Below are 23,960 nucleotides of genomic sequence, written 5' to 3' on the forward strand. Positions count from 1 at the left end.
GCATGGTGCGTGTCCCCATGCCAAACCAAGTCCACCGGGCTAGATGGTGGCACCAGTTGGCACCGCGGGCCCTGCACCCGCATGTCTTCCACTCCTCCCATCTCTGCACCCCTGACACCGTCAGTGCCTGGCACTGTGGGGGCCTCTGGCCTTGGAACCTGTCCTTGATGCTAGGGGTGCCATCGGCTGGTGCTGCTCTTGCCAGCAGTATGCTCCGCGCCCTGCCCGGCAACTCCGTAGGGTCTAAAGTGCGCATTGCCCTTGAGTGGGCCGCCTGAAGCCCCACTGGCGGGTGGCGGCCGGTTGGGTGTTGGAGGTGTGTGGAGATGGGTGAGGTCCAGAAGGCAAGGGAACCATTGCTGGACATTGATAGGTGTGCTGGTGCATGCCAGGGTGTGCTGGGGCACAAGCGCTTATGTGCAAGCCAATTCCCAGCTTGTTTTCGGGGTCGGGAAGTGTCGAGTCTGGGGTGGCAGGCAGGACCGGTACGAGGCGGTAATGCCAATTCACCAATGCGGCCCGGTGGAGGTCATTGAGCTTCTTACGGCACTAGATGGTGGTCCTCCTTGTGACATTCCCCAAGCTGACAACCGTTGCCACTGCCTCCCAGATGGCTCTGGTTCAACTGTGTCTGGCCCTCCGATCCCTTTGGGGAACAGGTTGCCAGGGTGCCTCGTCGTCACTCCACCGCATCCAATAGTTGGGCCAGGTCGACATTACCGATACATGGGGCTGGTCTGCACAGTGGCATGGCTGCGTGCTGTACAGGATTTGCTAGGAGGGAAAGATTAAGAGCTGCTTCCCCTCGTTAGCGGGGTGTGCCAGGTGCAATCCAGGTGAATCAGCTGGAGAGACAGCCATTTCCGGAGTGAAGCATCATTACCGGCCCCAATTGATGTTAGATAACCGTCTCACCAGATCGGCTGTTGGGAAGCACCCGGCAAGTCTCGCTTGCTATCGCTTCTCCCATAATATCACACCCATTACCTCCACAAGAAGGGGGCCCAATCATTTACGACTGAGGTGAGGAGAAAATTCTTCACTCAAAGGGTGGGAAATCTTTCGAATTCTCTAATCTGAGGGTTGTATTTGCTCCATCATTGAATATTTTTGAGGCGATACACAGATCTTTTGGTATCTCAGAGATTCCAGGGATATGGTAAGTGGACTGGAAAGTGGAGTTCAGGCAGAGGATGAACCATGATTGCACTCAAATAATGGAGCAGGCTTGAAGGGCCATAAACTCTTCCTGCGCCTATTATATTCTGTGGTATTGGATCAGGCTGACAAGGGGAAAAAACACATAGGCCGGAAACAGAAAATACCAAACGAGGCCCAGGCTGGAATTGATACTGGCCGTCTGCAAGAGCACTCACGTCAACACATAAACTTATTATTGCTGTATGGATTTTGTAATTACCCACTCTCAGTAGGTATTAGATTTACACAAAAGAACTAAACCATGCTATAACTATGTAGACAGAGATGATCAAATTTGCAGCAGGAAGAATGAACAACAAAAAGGCCATCAAACTCCATTATGGGCTAATAGCTCGTCAAACCAGCGTGTTTCAGAGGACAATGGATCGTGATTGAATCGCCTTGGCTGAACAAGAGTATCCTGTTTATTCCCATTAATGCGTTCAAGGACAATAGAACTCGGGCCAGGTGTGGGCCTATACATATGACTCAGTGCAGAACCAGTACAAAAGAAGGAACAGATAATCGGCGATGACCTGGGAGTCCCCCATCACAAGAAAGGGTGACCCTGCGCTCTGAACCCAGATGAGATATCCACATCAAGTGACCGTAGTCTGGTCAGCCTCCTTCACTAAATGTGGGAAAATTCCTGGAGCTCAACTGTGAGTCTGAGGTATATTTTTGGTGAGTGATGTTGAAGATTGTAATACCCAAATAAAACTAGAGTTGTATTAAAATAACCGAAAAATTGTGAATAAAATTGAGTTAATCTGCTAACTGTTTTGTCCTTTGTTCATCTCGCAAATACGGGCGCTGTTTTAATAATAAACTGGTCAAAGTGTCTGATAAGTCACAGACAACAATTCCAATCCTGATCTCTTCAGGAGCACAGCAGCCACACTTTGATGGGAGTGTGATTAAAGGGCAAGATACTCTTTGGGTACACTTATTCATGGGATGTAGGTGATAATGGAAAGGCCAGTAGTTATTTCACATCCTTATTTGCTCTTGAGAAGGTGATGATTTACTGCAGCCCATGGTGTAGGTAGCTCCACAGTGCTGTTCAGAAGAAGTTCCAGGTTTTTTATTCATAAACAGGGAAGGAGTGGCAATATAGTTCCGAGGTGTGATTTAGATGGGAACTTGCATGGGGTTTTAATGAAACCATTGTCGATTGTCATAAAAACCCATCTGATTGACTAATGTCCGTGAGGGAAGGAAATCTGCCTTCCGTACCTGGTCTGGCCTACATGTGACTCCAATGAGGTTGACTCTTAACTGCCCCCTCAAGGGCAATTAAATGCCTACCCAGCCAGCGACGCCCAAGTTCCATGAACAAATTAATTTAAAAATGTAAATAAGAACAAAATGCAAGTGACAATTTTTTTGATTTACCTGGCTCTCCTCGAGTTCCATGCTACGACCTCTGCTGCTGAGTTCTGCTTGCGCCATTTCCTCAAACCCTTTCCACACTTTATTCACATCTTTAAGCTCCAACTCCAATTCCTTCACTGTCTGCTGGTGAATGCTGCATTGTTTCTCACTGCTCTTAAGAGATTTCCTGGCTGCTTCAACCTTCTTCACATAGTGCCTTGTGTTCTCCTTGGATTTTATGTAGCTGGGTCGCTTCTCATTCAGATTCGAGTCATGAACTCTGGCAATATGATAATAAAATTAAATAAAGTTAATTAATTCCATGGCCAAAAATAAGATGAATTTTAATTGAGCATAGGGCGTTGCAAAGTCTGTGCTATGGGAGGTTCGAAAACAAACCTGCCTGGTCTTGATAAAAGGGAAACCACACAGCAAATTAAATTTTATCTTGACATACAATATTCCAAAAATTATGAATTCTCATTGAATCACGTGAGGGCCAATTTTTCCTCGCTATTGGAAGCTGGTCCATGTGGCTTACCCACACTGATCCTCCTGAGCATCAAAGTCTTGCTTTTCTGAGCAGGTGAGGGAAAGACACCAAAATGCAGTAGAGGCCTTTGAATATGCACATCAAACTTAAGAGCATCATCAGAGTCCAAATACAATTTTAACCAGAGATCTACAAGCGGAAGGCAATGTGACTTCCCCTCTTGGTGGCAAGATGAACAGGACCCAGGAGAGACCAAAAATTTAAATAAATTCTTTCAAAAAAGCTGTCTCTTTGTGGGAGTGCATATCTAGGCCCATGAAGAATCCTTAGGTTTCCTTCCCATGTCCCTTCTATCCCTCCCCTAACCTTAATCAGGAAACCTTCCCTTCTTAACCACTTTCCTGAGTTACATGAGCAGTTTCCTCGGGATCTCCAGTAAAAGGCTTCTACTATCTGACATTCCTTTGCCACCCGCCAGCACGAGCTTCCCGCTGTCTTCAACAGGAGACTGACTGGATCTAAGCAGATTCGGTCTAACAAATCTCTTGAACCTAATGGCTGTCCTATGTCTACTCCACAACCAAAGTTAAAATCAGAATTGTTGCGTGCCACTTACAAACAGCGTGTTTTAATCATCACAGGATGGAAAAGCAAAAATAGAGCCTCAAATGAGAAAGCTAGATCTTAAAATAGTCAGAGCAATGGAGTGACAAGCTAAAAGAAAATATAAATTAACATCTGGACAGGTATTTTCTGTTGTCAGCAGCCCATTTTAGCAGGGCAATTCTGGTGTTAATAGTGGAAATGATGGGTTACAGAGTACACTACAGTACAGTATTCAGGGGTTGGCACTGACATATGACAGGCTTGTCTTAAACAGGTGCTCACTTCATTTTATTATTCATTTTGTAGTAGCAGTGCTCAATACATCATTTTTCTATGTTCAGATCAGTTTAAAAGACTTGAAATGGGATCCAGCTTTCCAAATTAGTTGCACCAATAGCTGATTTAAAAAGCACAGTGTCAGTTTTTTAAACTTTACTCCTTTTTTTGTATGGTGGAACTCAGGTTCAGACATAATGGGCCAAATGGCCTCCTTCTGCGTTCTAAAAATTTTCAGATTATATGAGGTTCCCATAATTCATATTACAATTGTTCATCTTTGGCAGGAATAGTTTTCTTCTTTTTATATTTTAGTAAAATTTGCATTTTTACACTGTACAAGAAATGAATGAAACGGTTATAATTTACATGTTGTTCCCTTTTCTCCCCCTTTCCTACTGTCTCCTAGGCCCTTCCTTTCACTGTAGGTGGTTTGTTCTGCCGATTGTTTTACTCTTATAGCTTTGCGAGGGGCCCTCTAGTCTCAATGTCGATCTCTCCCTGGGCTCCCCTTTGACGTGTCCTTGGGTCTCTCTCTCCCTCCCCCACCCCATTCCTGTCTGCTTTCTCTGGCCCTGGTGGTTCCTGTGCATGTCCCCGTCCTACCCATTGATGACTTCGAACAGGCTCATGAATGGCTCCCATGCTTTGTGGAAGCCTTCTTCTGGCCTTTAATGGTGTACTTCATCTCCAGATGGAGAAATTCCGAAAGGTCTGCCAGCCTGTGTCCGTGTGGAGTTTGCACATTTTCCCCGTGCCTACGTGTGTTTCACCCCACAACCCAAAGATGTGTAGGGTAGGTGGATTAGCCATGCTAAATTGCCCCTTAATTGGAAAAAAAAAAATTGGGTACTCTAAATTTATTTTTTTTAAAAGGTCTACCAGCATGTCTGCAGCTGACGGTGGTGCTGATAATTGCCAGCCGACCAGGATTCTACTGCGGGCACATCATGACGGTCGGCAGGACACAGTCTCCTTCCAGGATTTGGCATCTGAAGGTTCCCCAGCGATCATCACCACCACTCCGGCCCTACACCGTCTCCCTCCACCACTACCCGGCCCCAACCGACTCAACTACTGGGCGAAGAAGACAACACGCTCCCAGACGCGCAAGTCTTGATACCAGTGCACTCACCACAGTCGGGACTGAGGCGATCATGGCGGAAGGTCAAAGCCCCTGACAGATTAGACCTTTAAGTCCACTTCACCCCCACGACTCTTTTTTTAACAGGGAGTGAATGTGGTAAACCACTGTTTGTGTATTATATGTATTGTGGTAAACTGTTATTGTACTACATGTATTGTGGTAAACCACTGCCTGATGGCTCTGCCTGTGGCTCCTCCCCTCGGGCTCAGTATCAAGATAGCTGACCTCAGTTTGGGATCGGTGGTCAGGAGTCTTCCTGTTTAGCTTATTAAAGCCACAGTTTCGTTCACTATTCGTCTTGTGTTAATTGATGGCACATCATGCAAGTGCGTCGGCCCTCTTCCCATATGAAGTTCTTGCTGGTCAAATACCCAAAGACTGCCACTCTCAGGCTCGGCTTCACCCTCACCCCCACAACCTTGGGCATCACATCAAAGAAGGCTGCCCAGAACATGAAAGTCTGGGGCAGGCCCAGAACATGTGGGCATAGTTGGCCAGGCCTCCCTGGCACCATTCACATTGTTCTTCCTGCTCATTTAAGCTCTTGTCAGGTGTACTCTGTGCACCACTTTAAGCTCATGAAGCTTTGCTGTGCACGAGTGGCGTTGACCCTGTTTAGTGCTTCACTCCCCAGTCCCCACCCTACTTCCGTTCCTAACTCTCCTCCCATTTCTCCCTTGTTCCGTCCAATGGGGAGTGTGTCCTTTCTAAACTTTATCCATATAGGGAATAGTTTCCTACAGTTTGAAAGATGAGGAGAATCTACAGGCTGCTTTGACACCCAGTTATCAGCGCTGGGAGCAGCCTGGAGGCAGGACATAGTTCCCAGGACCTTTTGATAAGGTGAACAGTAAACATGACTGGATTTGGCATTCATTGCTGTGATGAATTAGTAGGGACCTCAAAGGGCCAATGCTGGCACTGTCATCACCAAGGTTTTCAGATACTCCCTTGAAGCTTTAACTAAGTGGCAGACAGGAAAGATATCTTGTTCTCAACATCTGGAAGAATAAAATGTGCCCAGAGAGACAAAGAGTATGAATGGAGGTGGTGCTGGAGGTCAACACAATAGAAATAACCAGAAGGATGTGACTCCAATGAAGGAAGAGATTCGATATTTGATAAAATTCTTCAAAGGCAAGAGGCTTATGAAACCCAGATGACAAATCTTTAACTATGTCCGCACATGCATGCACTTGAGCTGAGCAAACTGAATGGCCATAGTTTTTCTCAGACCCCAATGGAGGGGAAAGGGTGGGAAATTGTGAGGGTGCCATCACATTAGGCAGTATAAAATAAACATTTTGACAGCCTTGTCTTCAGGTGAAAGGGTTGGAAGGCATTCCTGTTCAATGCATGCTGTGGTGAAACAACCACTCTTATCAATGGGACTGGTTGTGCTGAGGAACCTGCTGAGTAGGCCAAGTCCCCATACCTCTTCCTGGTGTTTTCCACAGAACCAGTTGCAGAGGAGGAGCAGAGTGTTCCAGCCCAATCATTACCAGCCTCCACGGTACTAATTCTCCACACCTTCCAACAGTTCAGACACATTCACTTTGGTTAGGACTCAATCAGTATTAGAACCAGAGAGCAGGAATCCTAGAATCCCTACTGTGCAGAAGAAGGCCATTCAGCCCATCGAGTCTGAATCCACCCTCTGAAAGAACATGCTCCTTAGGGTCAGGCCCCCACCCTATCCCTGTAGCCCAGTGACCCCACCTAACCTTTGGATACTAAGGGGCAATATAGCTTGACCAACCCACCGAACTGGTACATCTTTGGACTGTGGGAGGAAATCAGAGCATCCGGAGGAAATCTATGCAAACAAGGGGCGAAATGCAAATTCCAGAGAGCCAGAATTGAACCCGGGTCCCTGCACTGTTAGGCAGCAGTGCTAACCACTGTGCCCCATGCCAACCAGGAGGAGGAGAGTGAGGCAGTCAGCAATGATCTGTCCCTCTCAAAGGACAAATACGCTGAGCTTCAGATGTCACAATCAAGGAGTATCAAAGGTAAATTAATTCCCACATGCCGGATATCCCCAAGGCATTGCAGGCTCAAGGCAGACAATTATGACTCGTACAAGCCATGCCAGAGTTAGAAAGGCTGCAACAGAGGGGGCCAGAGTGAGAAAGGTGCTGCTACAGAGGGGAAGGCAGGCAGGAGGTTTTGGTCTTCCGAACCTGATGTATTACTACAGGACGGCGAATGTAGAGAAGGTGCAGAACTGGGTCAGAGGGGTTGATTCCCAGTGGGTCAGGATGGAGGAGTGTTTGTGCAGGGGGTCGGGATTGAAAGCATTAGCAACAGCGCCGCTCCCGATAGCTCCGGGGAAATACTCAGGGAGTCCAGTAATAACAGCTTCATTGAGAATTTGGAGGCAGTTTCACCAACACTTCGGGTTGGGGGCAGGGTCAAGGGAAATGCTGATTCAGGGGAACCACAGATTTGAGCCAGGGAGGTAAGATGGAAATTTTCAAAAATGGGAGAAGGGGATTAAGACACTAAATGATTTGTTTCTGTGGTGATATAACCACTGTAGATATGTGTACTTGCAGTAGGGGGATATATGGCTGTAACTGTAATACAGGTTCCCCCGGTAAGCCCCTGCCGGCTAGCTCCGCCCACAGGGAGCTTGTGTATAAATATGCGTGTGACTCAGAGATCCTATTCTACAGCTGCCACCAGAGCAATAGCATCACACAGCAATAAAGCCTCGATTGTACATGTCTCGAGTCTTTGTGTGCAATTGTTAGCGGCACAATTTATTGCTGTGTGATTTTCCTTACACCATGGACATCAGGATCAAGCCTGACCGTCTGCAGCTGGATCTGCAGTCGCCACACACCAGGAAAGACTTTGTTCACTGGCTTGCAGTCTTCGAGGCCTACATCTCTTCAGTGGACCCTCCCTCGACGAAGGCTCAAAAAAGACAACTCCTGTACTCAAGACATAGCTCCAGTGTCTTTCCACTAATTCGAGATGCGCCTGACTACGCCAGAGCTATGGAACTGCTCAAGGAGAACTATGCACAGTCGACGAACACCCTGTTTGCGAGACATCTACTCTTTACTCGCGTCCAGCAGCCGGGTGAGTCGATTGAGGACTTCTGGAGGGCCCTTATACCTCTGGTACGAGACTGCGACTGCCGGGCCCTCACAGCCACAGAACACTCTGATTTACTCATGCGCGATGCCTTTGTTACAGGCATTGCATCAGACCCCATCCGGCAACGACTGCTGGAAGGGGCCGCCCTCGACCTCGCGGCCACAAAGACTCTGGCGCTTTCAATGACGGCATCCTCACGTAGTGCGCGATCTTACTCCACTAGCCACTCGGCCCACCTGTCCTACCCCTCGTGGACCCCGCAAACGGCCCCCAGGCCCACCCGTCCTACCCCTCGTGAACCCCGCAACCGGCCCCCCAGCAGCCGCCCCCGCGCACTATGCCTGCGCTGCTTGCCGCACCGCGCTCCCTGGGGGTCCCCGCTGTTACTTCTGCAGCAGAAGCACCCCCGCCAACGCTGCCCGGCCCGCACCGCGACCTGCAAAGCTTGTGGCAAGAAAGACCACTTTGCAGCGGTGTGTCAATCCCGGACGGTTGCCGCTATCGCACCCCTGTTCCCCCCCTTGCCTCAGCCGATCGCACAATGGGCCCTGCCGTCCGCTTCCCCCGAGCCCACGTGCAATCAGTGGGTGCCGCCATCTTTCGCCGCCCCGCCACGTGCGCTCCATGGGCGCCGCCATCTTCATTCCCCACCATGTGCGTTCCATGGGCGCCGCCATCTTGTCCCGACGGCACAACGTGCGCTCCATGGGCGCCGCCATCTTGTCCGCCGCCATCTTCTCCCACACAGGTACTCCAGACGCCGCCATTTTGTCCTCTCCAGGACGGGGCCACGGGTCTCTACCGCTACTCATCGGACTCATCAGACTCGACTACCGATCACCCGCTACTCGCCTCCGTTACGCTCGACCAGTCTCGTCCTCGCAACCTGGCACCCTCTTCCACAACGGTGCTGGTCAACGGCCACGTGACCTCCTGCCTCATCGGCTCCGGGAGCACCGAGAGCTTCGTCCACCCGGACACGGTAAGGCACTATTCCCTTGCGGTCCATCCCGCCAACCGGCAGATCTCTCTCGCCTCCGGTTCCCACTCTGTCCCGATCCGGGGTTTCTGCCTGGTTAAACTTACTGTACAGGGCGTGGAATTCGACCGTTTCCCTCTGTACATTCTCCCCAACCTCTGCGCGTCATTCTTACTAGGCCTGGATTTCCAATGCAATCTCCAGAGCCTCACCCTCAAATTAGTCAGACCCTTACCTCCCCTCACCGTTTGCGGCCTCGCGACCCTCAAAGTCGAGCCCCCCTTCCTCTTTGCCAATCTGACCGCAGATTGCAAGCCCGTCGCCACCAGGAGCAGACGGTACAGCACACAGGACAAGGCCTTTATCAGGTCCGAAGTCCAGCGGCTGCTTCGGGAGGGTATCATCGAGGCCAGTAACAGTCCTTGGAGAGCCCAGGTGGTAGTGGTTAAGACCGAAGAGAAGCACAGGATGGTCGTGGACTACAGCCAGACCATCAACCGGTACATGCAGCTCGATGCGTACCCTCTCCCCCGCATATCTGATATGGTCAATCAGATTGCTCAGTACCGGGTCTTCTCTACTATTGACCTGAAATCCGCCTACCACCAGCTCCCCATCCGTAAATCGGACCGTCCCTACACTGCCTTCGAGGCAGACGGTCGTCTGTACCAATTTCTTAGGGTTCCCTTCAGCGTCACGAATGGAGTCTCGGTATTTCAACGAGAAATGGACCGAATGGTTGACCGGTACGGACTGCAGGCCACCTTCCCATACCTCGACAATGTCACCATCTGCGGCCATGACCAGCAGGACCATGACGCCAACCTTTCTAAATTCCTCCACATCGCATCTCTGCTTAATCTCACGTACAACAAGGAGAAGTGCGTGTTCCGCACAGACCGCTTAGCCATCCTCGGCTACGTAGTCCAAAACGGACTACTGGGGCCCGACCCCGACCGCATGCGCCCCCTCATGGAGCTTCCACTCCCCCACTGCCCCAAGGCCCTCAAACGCTGCCTGGGGTTCTTTTCTTATTACGCCCAGTGGGTCCCACAATACGCGGACAAGGCCCGCCCACTTATCCAGTCCACACATTTTCCCCTCACGACCGAGGCACAACAGGCCTTCGCCCGCATTCGATCTGACATAGCCAAGGCCGGGATGCACGCAGTAGATGAGACACTGCCTTTTCAAGTAGAAAGCGACGCTTCAGATGTCGCCCTTGCCGCCACGCTGTATCAGGCAGGCCGACCCGTGGCATTCTTTTCACGCACCCACCACGCCTCCGAAATTCGACATTCCTCTGTTGAAAAGGAGGCCCGGGCAATCGTTGAATCGGTGCGGCACTGGAGGCATTACCTGGCCGGCAGGAGATTCACTCTCCTCACTGACCAACGGTCGGTAGCCTTCATGTTCAACAACACGCAGTGGGGCAAGATCAAGAATGACAAAATCTTGCGGTGAAGAATCGAGCTCTCCACCTTTAACTACGAGATCTTGTATCGCCCCGGCAAGCTCAACGAGCCCCCAGTCGCCCTCTCCCGAGGTACATGTGCCAGCGCACAATTGAACCAGCTCCGTGCCTTGCACGAGAGCCTTTGCCATCCGGGGGTCACTCGCTTGTACCATCTAATCAAAGCCCGCAATCTGCCCTACTCCGTCGAGGAAGTACGGACAGTCACCAGAGACTGCCAGATCTGTGCCGAGTGCATGCTGCATTTCTACCGGCCAGATCGCGCGCCTGGTGAAAGCGTCCCGCCTCTTTGAACGCCTCAGCGTAGATTTCAACGGTCCCCTCCCCTCCACCGACCGCAACACCTACGTCCTTAGTGTGGTCAATAAATTTTCTAGGTCCCCTTCGCCATCCCATGCCTGGATATGACGTCTGCCACCGTCATCAAGGCCCTGGATTCCATTTTCGCTCTGTTCGGTTTCCCCGACTACATCCATAGAACATAGAACGATACAGCGCAGTACAGGCCCTTCGGCCCTCGATGTTGCACCGACATGGAAAAAAAAAACTAAAGGCCATCTAACCTACACTATGCCCTTATCATCCATATGCTTATCCAATAAATTTTTAAATGCCCTCAATGTTGGCGAGTTCACTACTGTTGCAGGTAGGGCATTCCACGGCCTCACCACTCTTTGCGTAAAAAACCCACCTCTGACCTCTGTCCTATATCTATTACCCCTCAATTTAAGGCTATGTCCCCTCGTGCTAGCCACCTCCATCCGCGGGAGAAGGCTCTCGCAGTCCACCCTATCTAACCCTCTGATCATTTTGTATGCCTCTATTAAGTCACCTCTTAACCTTCTTCTCTCTAACGAAAACAACCTCAAGTCCATCAGCCTTTCCTCATAAGATTTTCCCTCCATACCAGGCAACATCCTGGTAAATCTCCTCTGCACCCGTTCCAAAGCTTCCACGTCCTTCCTATAATGAGGCGACCAGAACTGTACGCAATACTCCAAATGCGGCCGTACCAGAGTTTGGTACAGCTGCATCATGACCTCATGGCTCCGGAACTCAATCCCTCTACCAATAAAGGCCAACACACCATAGGCCTTCTTCACAACCCTATCAACCTGGGTGGCAACTTTCAGGGATCTATGTACATGGACACCGAGATCCCTCTGCTCATCCACACTACCAAGAATTTTACCATTAGCCAAATATTCCGCATTCCAGTGACAGGGGATCCTCGTTCATGAGTGATGAGCTGCGTCAGTTCCTGTTCAGCAGGGGTATCGCCTCCAGCAGGACGACCAGCTACAACGGGACGGTATGGAGGGCCGTCCAGCTGGCCCTATGGTCCAGGAACCTCCCAGCCGCTCGCTGGCAGCAGGTCCTCCCTGACGCGCTCCATTCCATTCGGTCACTACTGTGCACCGCAACTAACAGTACACCCCATGAACGTGTTTTTGCCTTCCCTAGGAAGTCTACATCCGGGGTGTTGCTCCCGACTTGGCACACGACTCGGGGCCCAGTCCTTCTCCGTAGGCATGTCCGGCACCACAAGGTGGAACCCCTGGTGGACAAAGTACGCCTACTCCACGCCAACCCTCAGTATGCCTGCGTGGAGTTCCCCGACGGCCGCCAGGACACAGTCTCGCTCCGGGACCTGGCTCCCTCAGGTGCCGATCCCATGCCCACGCCCCTTCCCCCCCCCCCCCCCCCCACGCCACCCTCCTTTTCCCCGGCGCCCCCGTATTTGTCCCCACCAGGTCCATCCCTCATCCCCCTGCCCACACTGGAGGACACGGCTCGCTCTCGGAGTCATCCCACCAGCAGCCAGCACCAACACCGCCAGCACCTGTACCATCGTTGCCATAACCGCCTGTGCCGACGTCGCCACCACAGTTACGCTGATCACAGCCTCCACATTGCTGGAGGAGGTGCTGACAACAGGGGGACTGGAGAAGAGGGTAGTGTCAGCGGTTTACGGAGCTATTTTGGAAGAGGACAAGGCACCACTGGAAGGGATCAAAGCAAAGTCAGAGGACGAGTTGGGAGAGGATATGGAAGAGGGGTTCTGGTGCAAGATGCTCCAGAGAGTGTATGCCTCCACCTCGTGCGCGAGGTTGGGGCTGATACAGCTGAAGGTGGTACACAGAGCACACCTCACGAGGGCGAGGATGAGCCGATTCTTTGAAGGAGTAGATGTGTGTGAGCGTTGCCGGGGGGAAGGGGGCGCTAATCACGTTCATATGTTTTGGTCCTGTCCAAAGCTAGAGGATACTGGAAGGAGGTTTTTAGGGTAATTTCTAAAGTGGCGCACGTGAAACTGGACCCGGGCCCCCTCTAGGCCATATCCGGGGTGTCGGACCAGCCAGGGTTGGAAACAGGTGCGGAGGCAGATGGTGTAGCCTTCGCCTCGTTGATCGCCCGAAGGAGGATCCTGATGGGTTGGAGAGCAACCTCCCCACCCTGTGCCCTGGCGTGGCGGGGGGGATCTGTCGGAATTCCTGACTCTTGAGAAGGTTAATTTTGAACTGAGGGGAAGGATGGAGGGGTTCTACAATTCATGGGCATTATTCATTATGCACTTTCAAGAACTGGATAACATCGAACATTAGTTGGGGGTGGGTGGGCGGGAGGGTTGGGGGGAAGGGATTAATGGTGTCTCTGGGTGATTCCTGATTCTTTTTTGTCATGTGTTTATGTGAACATGCAGGCTAATATTTGGGGTTTGGTTGGAGGGTGGGATCGTTTTTATTGATATGGGGATTGGTATATTTGTTACTGATTATTGTTTATTGTCGGTGAGTGTAAATTTGGGACAAAATGTGAAAAAGGAGAATAAAATTTTTTTTTAAAAAATGACTCGCACAAGCCCTGTGACAGACTACCTCTGCAAAGATGCAGACGCATTAGCCTCTGCAGAAATAAGGGGAGGCAGGTTTGCTGTGTTATCATGATGGCAGTGTTGGTGATGCGGAGGCCCCATTTTGCAACTTTGGCCGCCAGTGGAACAATGTTTAGCATTGCTGTTTCACAGCACCAGGAACCTGGGTTCCATTCCAACCTTGGATGACTATCTGTGTGGAGTGGGTTTCCTTTGGATGCTCCGGTTTCCTCCCACAGTCCAAAGTTGTGCACATTAGGTGGGATATGCAAATTAAATGATGGGGAGACGGTGGGGTGGGCAGGGCAGTTAACCTGGATAGAGTGTTCTTTCGGTGGGTCGGTGCAGACTCGATGGGCCAAATGGGCTCTTTCTGCACAGTAGGAATTCTACAATGCTGCCGTCCTTTTAAGGGACGGTTTCTGAAGTGTTCATGTGACCACTTATCAAGTCAGGGACAGGAGTTTGCAATTCACTGGGATGTGTTGGGGCTTGTCCCAGCAGTTGGACCCTCGAGCTGAGTGTAGAAAGACTGTTTTAAAGCACTCTATAGTTGTTTATAGTTGGGATAACAATGCTGTTGTAAGTTAACTGGTGGAGCTTATTCTTGAAGTTATTACATCATCATAAGCAGTTTGCTGTGACTAAGGATGCTAAAAGTATATATTATCTTGACTAAGTAAATAATGACATTTCTGTTTTGAAACTTTTCTAGTTACTGAACACTGCAAAGAACGACTTCCAATCGGTGCAGCACTGCCATGGGATCTACATTGAAATCCGAACAAAGACATGGCAAAAAAATGGGCATCTAGCAACAGTACCAAATAACTTGCACTGTAACAGATTCATTCTGCAAACTGAAACTGTGGACACTTGGTAATTATAAGCAGCTATCAATGCGCTAATTCCATTGGCAACTTGGAGCAAAGGATATACAGATAAGCACATGGTGCTATTAGTTGAGAAAACTGGTTTGGAATGGAACTCTCTTTTTCAAGCTTGCACAATTATGTCAAGAGGAGTTTCTCTACAACTTTGGATGCAAAACTCCCCATTCCACAAAAGTTGGGAACTCTTGGTCGGAAGGGTGAGTGCCAGGTGAGTTAAGACTCCCGAGGGCTTGAAGGAAAGATGGAAACTGGATATGGGGAGAGAGATAGAGAATAGGTTCCCTAAAGTATGAGTTAAGGGGCTCAGCAGGGGAGTTTGAGAAAAATTGGGGAATGTTTGTGACCGTGTTTGAGGAGCTATTCGTCGCAGGGGGGTGGGTGATGGAGAGAGGAGGGGGTGAAAGAGGGGGAAAATCTGTACAAACTGTATAGTTGATTTTTGGTAAGTATGTTTCGCGGAGTGTTTACTTGCTGTAACCTGCTTTGATGCATATTTGTAATAAAATACATTTTTTTGAAAAGGTGAATAATTTCCCTTCCCACATCTTTATATAATCTTTATTGTCACAAGTAGACTTACATTAACACTACAATGAAGTTACTGCGAAAAGACCCTGGTCGCCACATTCCGGCGCCTGTTCGGGTATACAGAGGGAGAATTCAGAATGTCCAAATTACCTAACAACATGTCTTTTGGGACTTGTGGGAGGAAACCAGAAGTGATGCGACCATCAATTCACACGAAACAAGTAGAAGTAAACTGTGGCTTTAATTGACTAGAACAGTGCCTGCCTGCGACTGTTCTGCTACTGAGAGCCGCCTACAGGACTACTGCTCTTTATAACTCACCTCAAGGGGAGGAGCCAACAAAGACACCAACAGATATAGCAAGGTAATACCTTACAAATGTCCGTAAGTGGAGCCCTCATGGGCAACAGCGTGATACAGTTGCATACATGGTTAATGCAATACATTTACCACATTCACCCCCTGTTAAAAAAATGAAGTCCGGCGGGGGTGAACGGTTCACAAGTTCAGCCTGTCCGGCGCCTGGATCGTGCACTGTGATCGACGGAGCTCTGGTATCGCAGCTGGCCCGGGTGTCAAACTCATCCGTGCGGGTGTGGGTAATGAAGTTGCCGGTGCGGGTACAGACGTGGACTCCGGGAGCATGTCTTCTGGAGCTTCTTTGCTGTGGGTCGGTGAAGAGGGAATGGGGCGGGAGTAGGTGCGGGTGCCATGTAAGGGTGGGGGCTCTGGTCAGTATAGGTTGGGTGGCGGTGGTAGTGGAGTCTGCGGGTGCTAGGTCCCGGAGGGAAACCGTATCCTGTCGGCCGTCGGGGTGTTCTATGTATGCCTACTGGGTGTCGGACTTATGGCTCCTGACGTGTTTGCGTAGGATGGGCCCCGGTGTCTACAGCCAGGATGGAAGCAAGGCCCTGGAGGTGAATTTCCTGGGGGAAACAAACAGGCGGTCATGAGGGGTCTCGTTTGTGGCCGTACACAGGAGGGACCTAATGGAGTGGAGTGCGTCGGGCAGGACCACCTGCCAGTGCGAAACTGGGATATTCCTAGACCATAGGGCCAGGAGGACAGTCTTCCAGACCGTCGCATTCTCCCTCTCCGCCTGCCCGTTTCCCCGGGGGTTATAACTGGTAGTCCTACTCGAGGCAATGCCTTTACTGAGCAGGTACTGACGCAGTTTGTCGCTCATGAACGATGAGCCCCGGTCACTGTGAACATACGTGGGGAAAACAAACAGGGTGAAGACACTATGTCGGGCTTTAATGATGGTAGCGGCAGCCATGTCAGGGCAGGAGATTGCAAAGGGGAAGCGGGAGAATTCGTCAATGACGTTGAGAAAATATGTGTTGCGGTGGGTGGAGTGGAGGGGCCCTTTGAAATCGATACTGAGACGCTCAAAGGGCCAGGATGCCTTTACCAGGTGGGCCTTATACGGACGATAGAAGTGCAGCTTGCACTCCATGCAGATCGGGCAGTCCCTGGTCATGGCTCTGACCTCCTCAGTGGAGTAGGGCAGGTTGCGGGCCTTGATGTAGTGGAAAAGCCGGGTGACCCCTAGGTGGCAGAGGTCAGCGTGGATAGCACGAAGTCGGTCCTCTTGTATGCTGGCGCATGCCGCGCGGGACAGGGCATTTAGGGGCTCGTTGAGCTTCCCAGGGCAACATACCAAATCGTAATTATAGGTGGCAAGTTCAATCCTCCACCTCAAGATCTTATCGTTCTTGATTTTGCCCCGCTGCGTACCATCGAACATGAAGGCTACCGATCGTTGGTCGGTGACGAGGGTAAACCTCCTACCAGTAAGGTAGTGCCTCCAGTGCCGCACGGCTTCCACGATGGCTTGGACTTTTTTTTCGACCGAGGAGTGTCGAATTTCAGAGGCAGAGAGGGTGCGTGAAAAAAATGCTACTGGCCTGCCTGCCTGATTGAGGGTAGCGGCGAGGGCGACCTCTGACGCGTCGCTCTCCACTTGGAAGGGGACGGACTCGTCCACCGCACGTATTGCGGCTTTGGCGATGTCTGCCTTGATGCAGCTGAAGGCCTGGCGGGCCTCGGCCACCAGTGGGAAGGTGGTGGCCTTGATTAGTGGGCGGGCTTTGTCCGCATAGTTGGGGACCAACTGGGCGTAATAGGAAAACAACCCGAGGAACCTTTTCAGGGCCTTGGGGCAGTGGGGAAGGGGGAGTTGCAGGAGGGGGCGCATACGGTCAGGGTCGGATCCTAGAACAGTTTTCCACAACGTAGCAGAGGATGGCTAGCCAGGTTGTGCGGAAAACGCATTTCTCCTTGTTGTAAGTGAGGTTAAGGGTTTGGGCGGTCTGGAGAAATTTCTGGAGGTTGGCATCGTGGTCCTGCTGATCATGGCCGCAGATGGTGACATTTCATGAGCGTACCTTTAAGAAATGGATGTTTAAGCAATGTACCTTTAAGAAAATAGTGATGTCAGAGAGTGGGTGGAGCTGAGCTCACTTCTGCTTTTTGGGAGTTTTAGTTTCAGTTTGAGACAGCAGCTTGGGTGTGACAGTGTTTTTGTGGCTGTGAGTTGCATGAAGAAAAAGCAAGGTGCTGGAGCTGAAGTCAACCAAGCTGATATATCTCTGCCATCCATCAGAAAATATATATTAACTGTAACCTGGTGTGTTAAGTGTTTTGATGAAGGTGAAGTCTTTTGGATGTGTAGTTTGCAAGATTGGGTAGTGTTGTATTATTTTCGGGGTTATCTTTGAAGTAAGGGGTGTTGAGAGATCTAATGTTTATTTAAAAGGTTAATTTGAGTTCATGGAATAAACATTGTTTTGTTTTAAAAACGTGTCCATAGGGACTGGTTTAGCTCACAGGGCTAAATCGCTGGCTTTTAAAGCAGACCAACAGCACGGTTCGATTTCCGTACCAGCCTCCCAAGACAGGCGCCGGAATGTGGCGACTAGGGGCTTTTCAGTAACTTCATTGAAGCCTACTCGTGACAATAAGCGATTTTCATTTCATTTTTCATTTCAATTGTAATACTACACCTGGGGAACAAGCCATGTGCTTCAAAAGCAACAATCGATTAAAGGTGGGGGTTGGTTCAACTCCATGATACATTTTGGGGTTCTGAAAACACCTCTCCCATAACAGTTGTCCAAATACTGAAATGTGGCCCGCAGCCCGTACTGGTCCACTATTCAATCCATGGTTCTTTGAAAGACCGAGACCCCGTTTGTGACGCCGAAGGGGACCCAGAGGAAGTGGAAAAGGCGGCCGTCTGCCTCAAAGGCTGTGTAGTGGCGGTTACCCCAGGCGGATTGGGAGCTGGTGGTACGCAGACTTCAGATCCACCGTGGAGAACAACCGGCAGTGGGCAATCTGGTTAACCATGTCTACGATCCGGGGGAGGGGGTACGCATCAAGGTGCGTGTACCGGTTTATAGTTTGGCTATATAGTTCCACCGGTCCTGATGACCAGCACCTGAGCTCTCCAAGGGCTATTGCTGGCCTCTATGATCCCCTCCCGCAAGACTCGTTGGACCTCGGACCTGATAAAAGTCTTGTCCTGAATGCTATACCGCCTGCTTCTGGTGGCGACTGGCTTACAAGTCGGCGGTGAGATTTGCGAACAGCGGGGGAGGGTCAACTTTTAGTATCGCAAGGCTACATTTGGTGAGTGGGGGTAGGAGCCCACCGAATTTCAGAGTTAGGCTCTTGAGGTTACACTGGAAATCCAGTCTCAACAGGAGAGGAGCGCAGAGGTCAGGGAATACATTTTGCTTAAAATCGGCGTACTCGCCGTCCTGTATTGCTAGGGTTGCGGTAGTGCACCCCCGGATCTACACCGAGTGCGACCCAGAAGCAAGGGAGATTGTGTGATCTACCAGGAAGATTGGGAGCGAGCAGCGTCTTACCATGTCTCGGTGAATAAAACTCTCCGTGCTTCCGGAGTCGAACAGGCAAGGTGTTTCGTGTCCATTTACCCGGACGGTCATCATGGAGCTCCGGAGGTGTTTGGGTCGTGACTGGTCCAGGGTGACCGCGCTGAGTTGCAGGTAGCTGGCGTGGTCGGAGGTGCTGGGGTGGTCCCAAGATGGCTGCCCCGTCGGTCGCAGGTGTCGGACGGCGTTACAGATAGCGTCCAAGATGGCGGCCCCCGTCGGTCGCACTTGAAGATGGCTGCCCTCATAGACAGTACGAGACAGATGACGCGTCCGCGGGCGGAGCCGGCAGGCAAGCTGCTACACTGCGGGCCTGTGAGTCTGAGGGTCGGGCCTGCGATTTTGAGGGTTTCGACCTGGTCAGGCACACCTTAGCAAAATGTCCTTTTCTCCCGCAGTCGCTGCAGTTCGCGTTGCGGGCCAGGCAGCGCTGCCTGGGGTACTGATGCTGGCCGCAGAAATAACACTCCGTGTTGGGCGAGCAGCTGCGCGGCACAAGCCTGAGTACTCTTTGGTAGGGGGTCCACGAGGGGGTCGCATGATCCGACGGGAACGCTTTGAGGCTTTGGAACGCTACTTCTAGGGAGGAGGCTAGCTTTACCGTCTCTTCCAGGTCGAGGGCACCCTTCTCGAGTAGGCGCTGTATCACATAGTTGGACCGGACTCCAGCCACGTAGGGGTCCCGACTGCGAGGTCCATATGTTGAGTGGCCATAACGGCCTGGTAGTTGCAACTTCGCGCAAGGATTTTGAGGTCGCATAGGTACTCCTCCAGCGATTCCCCAGGGTGTTGGCGGCGCGTAGTGAGGAGATGCCGCGCGTACACCTAGTTCACTGGTCTTACATATAGGTGCTTCAATATTGCAAGCGCGTCTGCGTAGGTGGAAGCTTCTTCGAGTTGAACAGAGATTCAATGGCTCACCTGGGCGTGGAGGAGGCTCAGCTTCTGATCATCGGAGATGGAAGGCGAGGAGGAGGCTGCGAGATAGGCCTCGAAACAGCGGAGCCAGTGTAAAAAAAAAATCGCTTTCGCCACCGCGGCTTGCAAGTCGAGTTCCAGTCGGTCAGATTTGAAGGCCGATTCTATTGTGGTGTTGTAGTCGATTAAATTGATGCGACCATCAATTCACACGAAACAAGGAGTAGAAGTAAACTGTGGCTTTAATCGACTAGAACAGTGCCTGCCTGCGACTGCTCTGCTACTGAGAGCCGCCTACAGGGCTACTGCTCTTGGAACCTCACCTCAAGGGGAAGAGCCAGGGGCGGAGCCCACAAAGGCACCAACATGACGCATCACAGGTAATTCCTTACAATGGTCCATGGATGGAGCCCTCATGGGCAACAGCGTGATAGTTACATACATGGTGAATGGTTAATGGAATACATTCACCACACGGAGGAAACAGACACACACACACACATGGGAAGAACGTGCAGATTCCGCACAGACAGTGACACAAGCTGGGAATCAAACCTGGGACCCTGGGGCTGTGAAGCCATAGTGATAACCATTATGCTACCGTGCTGCTCGGCTTCCACTCTTCACCCATACATGAGAGGCCTCTGGGTTTTTGAAACTTCTCACATAAAGCTGCTTCTGTGAAAGGGCAAGTAAAGAATCTCAACTTCAGGGAACCTAACCCATATAGGGTAAATCCAATAACCTTTGTAGAAGTCACATAGTCTGATATCACATGGCCACATACCATATGAAAAACAGATTGCATTTCAGAAGTATTTTCTCTGTAAAATCCAAGCAATAACTACATTAGGCACTCAATATTCTGATTGTATTAAGGTACAACAGCAACTTACTTTATTTCATTCTCTATTTGCTGTAGTTCTCGGTTAAGTTTGCCCAACTCCTTTTTCTTCATTCTCACTTCTTCCTCTGCTGCGGCTTGTCTTGCTTTCTCACTATTTATAGCTTTATTGCTTGCTTGTAGTTCATTGTTAAAATTTTCAATCAACTTCTCATTATAATACAAAAGGAAGAGATGCAACTGAGCCCTGCTTGTTTTCAGCTCTTCTATCAACATTTGGTAACGATCTGCCTAAATATTGAAATCGCAAGAAAAATACAATATTTAGTGTGATAATAAGTACTCGTTAAAAACTTCAGTGATCATTAGATATAATTACTCTGCTCAAAACATATTTGCAAAGTGGTGAAACGTTTACCAAAGTCGTGCAAAATATTTTTAAGTAATGAGGTTTCATGTATTTACTTCTGGATCAAACATTACAATGGGCAGATTTCAACAATTTAGCATCTGCCAGCCCAATGATGATAGTGGGAGGCTGAGTGCTGGGTCTCATTAACTTACGCAGCAGTAGGCACTAAACAGGCATCCTGACTTTGGATGAAGACAATATTAAATGATCCAGAGGATTATCTGGTTGAGGATTGGGCTTCACAATTTTGGAGTAGGTGGGACCTACCGTGGCAAACACCTACAATACCTTTTGAGTTTGAGGAACACGACTTGCCCAATAAAAATAAAAATAATTTTAGCATTTACTTTCTCAACCTCCTTCTGTTCCACAACATTTTTGCTTCAGTAGGTCGTTAAAGTAGCAATTAAACCTTGGAACTTAATGACATTACTCAAAAGTAGAATATAGAACATAGAACAGTACAGCACAGAACAGGCCCTTCCGCCCTCGACGTTGTGCCGAGCCTTGTCCAAAATCAAGATTAAGCTATCCTGTCATTCTGGTGTGCTCCATGTGCCTATCCAATAACCGCTTGAAAGTTCCTAAAGTGTCTGACTCCACTATCACAGCAGGCAGTCCATTCCACACCCTAACCACTCTCTGAGTAAAGAACCTACCTCGGACATCCCTCCTATATCTCCCACCCTGAACCTTATAGTTATGCCTCCTTGTAACAGCTTTATCCACCCGAGGAAATAGTCTCGGAACGTCCACTCTCTCTATCCCCCTCATCATCTTATAAGCCTCTATTAAGTCGCCTCTCATCCTCCTCCGCTCCAAAGTGAAAAGCCCTAGCTCCCTCAACCTTTCTTCATAAGACTTACCCTCTAAACCAGGCAGCATCCTGGTAAATCTCCTTTTCACCCCTTCCAATGCTTCCACATCCTTCCTATAGCGAGGTGACCGGAACTGCACACAATACTCCACATGAGGTCTCACCAGGGTCACGTACAGTTGCAGCATAACCATACAGCTCTTAAACTCAAGACCCCTGTTAATAAACGCGAACACAGTATCGGCCTTCTTCACGGCTCTATCCACTTGAGTGGTAACCTTCAGAGATCTGTGGACATGTACCCCAAAATCTCTCTGTTCCTCCACATTCCTCAGAACCCTGCCATTGACCCTGTAATCCGCATTCAAATTTTTCCTACCAAAATGAATCACCTCTCACTTATCAGGGTTAAACTCCATCTGCCATTTTTGGGCCCAGTTCTGCTTCCTATCAATGTCTCTTTGCAGCCCACAACAGCCCTCCACCTCATGCACTACTCCACCAATCTTGGTGTCATCAGCAAATTTACTGACCCACCCTTCTGCCCCCTCCTCCAAGTCATGCATTAAAATCACAAATACCAGAGGACCCAGCACTGATCCCTGTGGTACACCGCTGGTAACTGATCTCCAGTTTGAAAATTTTCAATCCACCACCACTCTGTCTTCTATGTGATAGCCAGTTACTTATCCAATTGGCCAAATTTCCCTCTATCCCACACCTCCTTACTTTCTTCATGAGTCGACCATGGGGAACCTTATCAAACGCCTTAATGAAATCCATGTATACGACATCAACTACTCTACCTTCATCTACACACTTAAGTTACCTCCTCAAAGAACTCGATCAAATTTGTGAGGAAAGACTTGGCCTTCACAAATCCGTGTTGACTATCCCGGATTAAGCTGCATCTTTCCAAATGATCGTAAATCCTATCCTTCAGGACCTTTTCCATTAACTTACCGACCACCGAAGTAAGACTAACCGGCCTACAATTACCAGAGTCATTCCAATTCCCTTTCTTGAACAAAGGAACAACATTCGCCACTCTCCAGTCCTCTGGCACTGTCCCTGTGGACAGTGAGGACCCAAAGATCAAAGCCAAAGGCTCTGCAATCTCATCCCTTGCCTCCCAACTACCTCCCACTACTGTCCTTGACCGGCCCTAACCACACCCTGATCATTCTTTTATTTCTCACATAAGAGTAAAAAGCATTGGGGTCTTCCTTGGTCCGACCCGCCAATAACTTCTCATGCCCCCTCCTTGTTCTTCTAAGCCTTTTTTCAGCTCATTCCTTGATACCTTGTAACCCTCAAGCAACCCAACTGAACCATGTTTTCTCATCCTTACATACGCTTCCTTTTTCCTCTTGACAAGGCATTCAACCTCTTTTGTGAATCATGGTTCCCTCACACGGCAATTTCCTCCCTGCTTGACAGGGACATACCTATCAAGGACACGCAGTATTTGTTCCTTGAACAAGCTTCACTTTTCATTTGTGCCTTTCCCTGACAGTTTCTGTTCCCATCTTACGCTCCCTAATTCTTGCCTAATCGCATCATAATTACCCCTCCCCCAATTATAAACCTTGCCCTGCCGTATGGCCCTTCCTCTCTCCATTGTAATAGCGAAAGACACCGAATTGCGGTCACTATCTACAAAGTGCTCTCCCACAAACAAATCTAACACTTGGCCTGATTCATTACCCAGTACCAAATCCAATATGGCCCCACCTCTTGTTGGCCTATCCACATATTACGTCAGGAAATCCTCCTGCACACACTGTACAAAAACTGCCCTATCTGAACTGTGCGACCTATAGAGGTTCCAATCAATATTTGGAAAGTTAAAGTCACCCATGAGAACTACCCCAAGACCTCCACACCTATCCATAATCTGTTTGCAATTTCTTCCTCCACATCTCTATTAACATTTGGGGGCCTATAGAAAACTCCTAACAACGTGACCGCTCCTTTCCTATTTCTAACTTCAGCCCATATTACCTCAGTAGGCAGATCCCCCCTCGAACTGCCTTTCTGCAGAAGTTAAACTATCCTTGATTCACAATGCTACTCCTCCACCTCTTTTACCACCTTCCCTACTCTTACTG

The 23,960-nt window shown here is 49.8% G+C and overlaps 1 protein-coding gene across 2 annotated transcripts in view; it reads right to left on the reverse strand.

Moving 5' to 3' along the window:
* The window catches only part of LOC119955142 (structural maintenance of chromosomes protein 1B-like), a 296,162-nt gene that overhangs the window by 217,085 nt on the left and 55,117 nt on the right, over positions 1-23,960 (reverse strand). For both annotated transcript variants that reach the window (XM_038781060.1, XM_038781059.1), the window contains exons 5-6: positions 20,673-20,911; positions 2,596-2,854 (exon numbers count right to left, since the gene is read on the reverse strand). In XM_038781060.1, the coding sequence (XP_038636988.1) occupies positions 2,596-2,854; positions 20,673-20,911 (498 nt within the window). The remainder of the gene's footprint in view (positions 1-2,595; positions 2,855-20,672; positions 20,912-23,960) is intronic.

The sequence above is a fragment of the Scyliorhinus canicula genome, chromosome 20, assembly GCF_902713615.1.
Source record: "Scyliorhinus canicula chromosome 20, sScyCan1.1, whole genome shotgun sequence".
In the NCBI taxonomy this organism is placed as follows: Eukaryota; Metazoa; Chordata; class Chondrichthyes; order Carcharhiniformes; family Scyliorhinidae; genus Scyliorhinus; species Scyliorhinus canicula.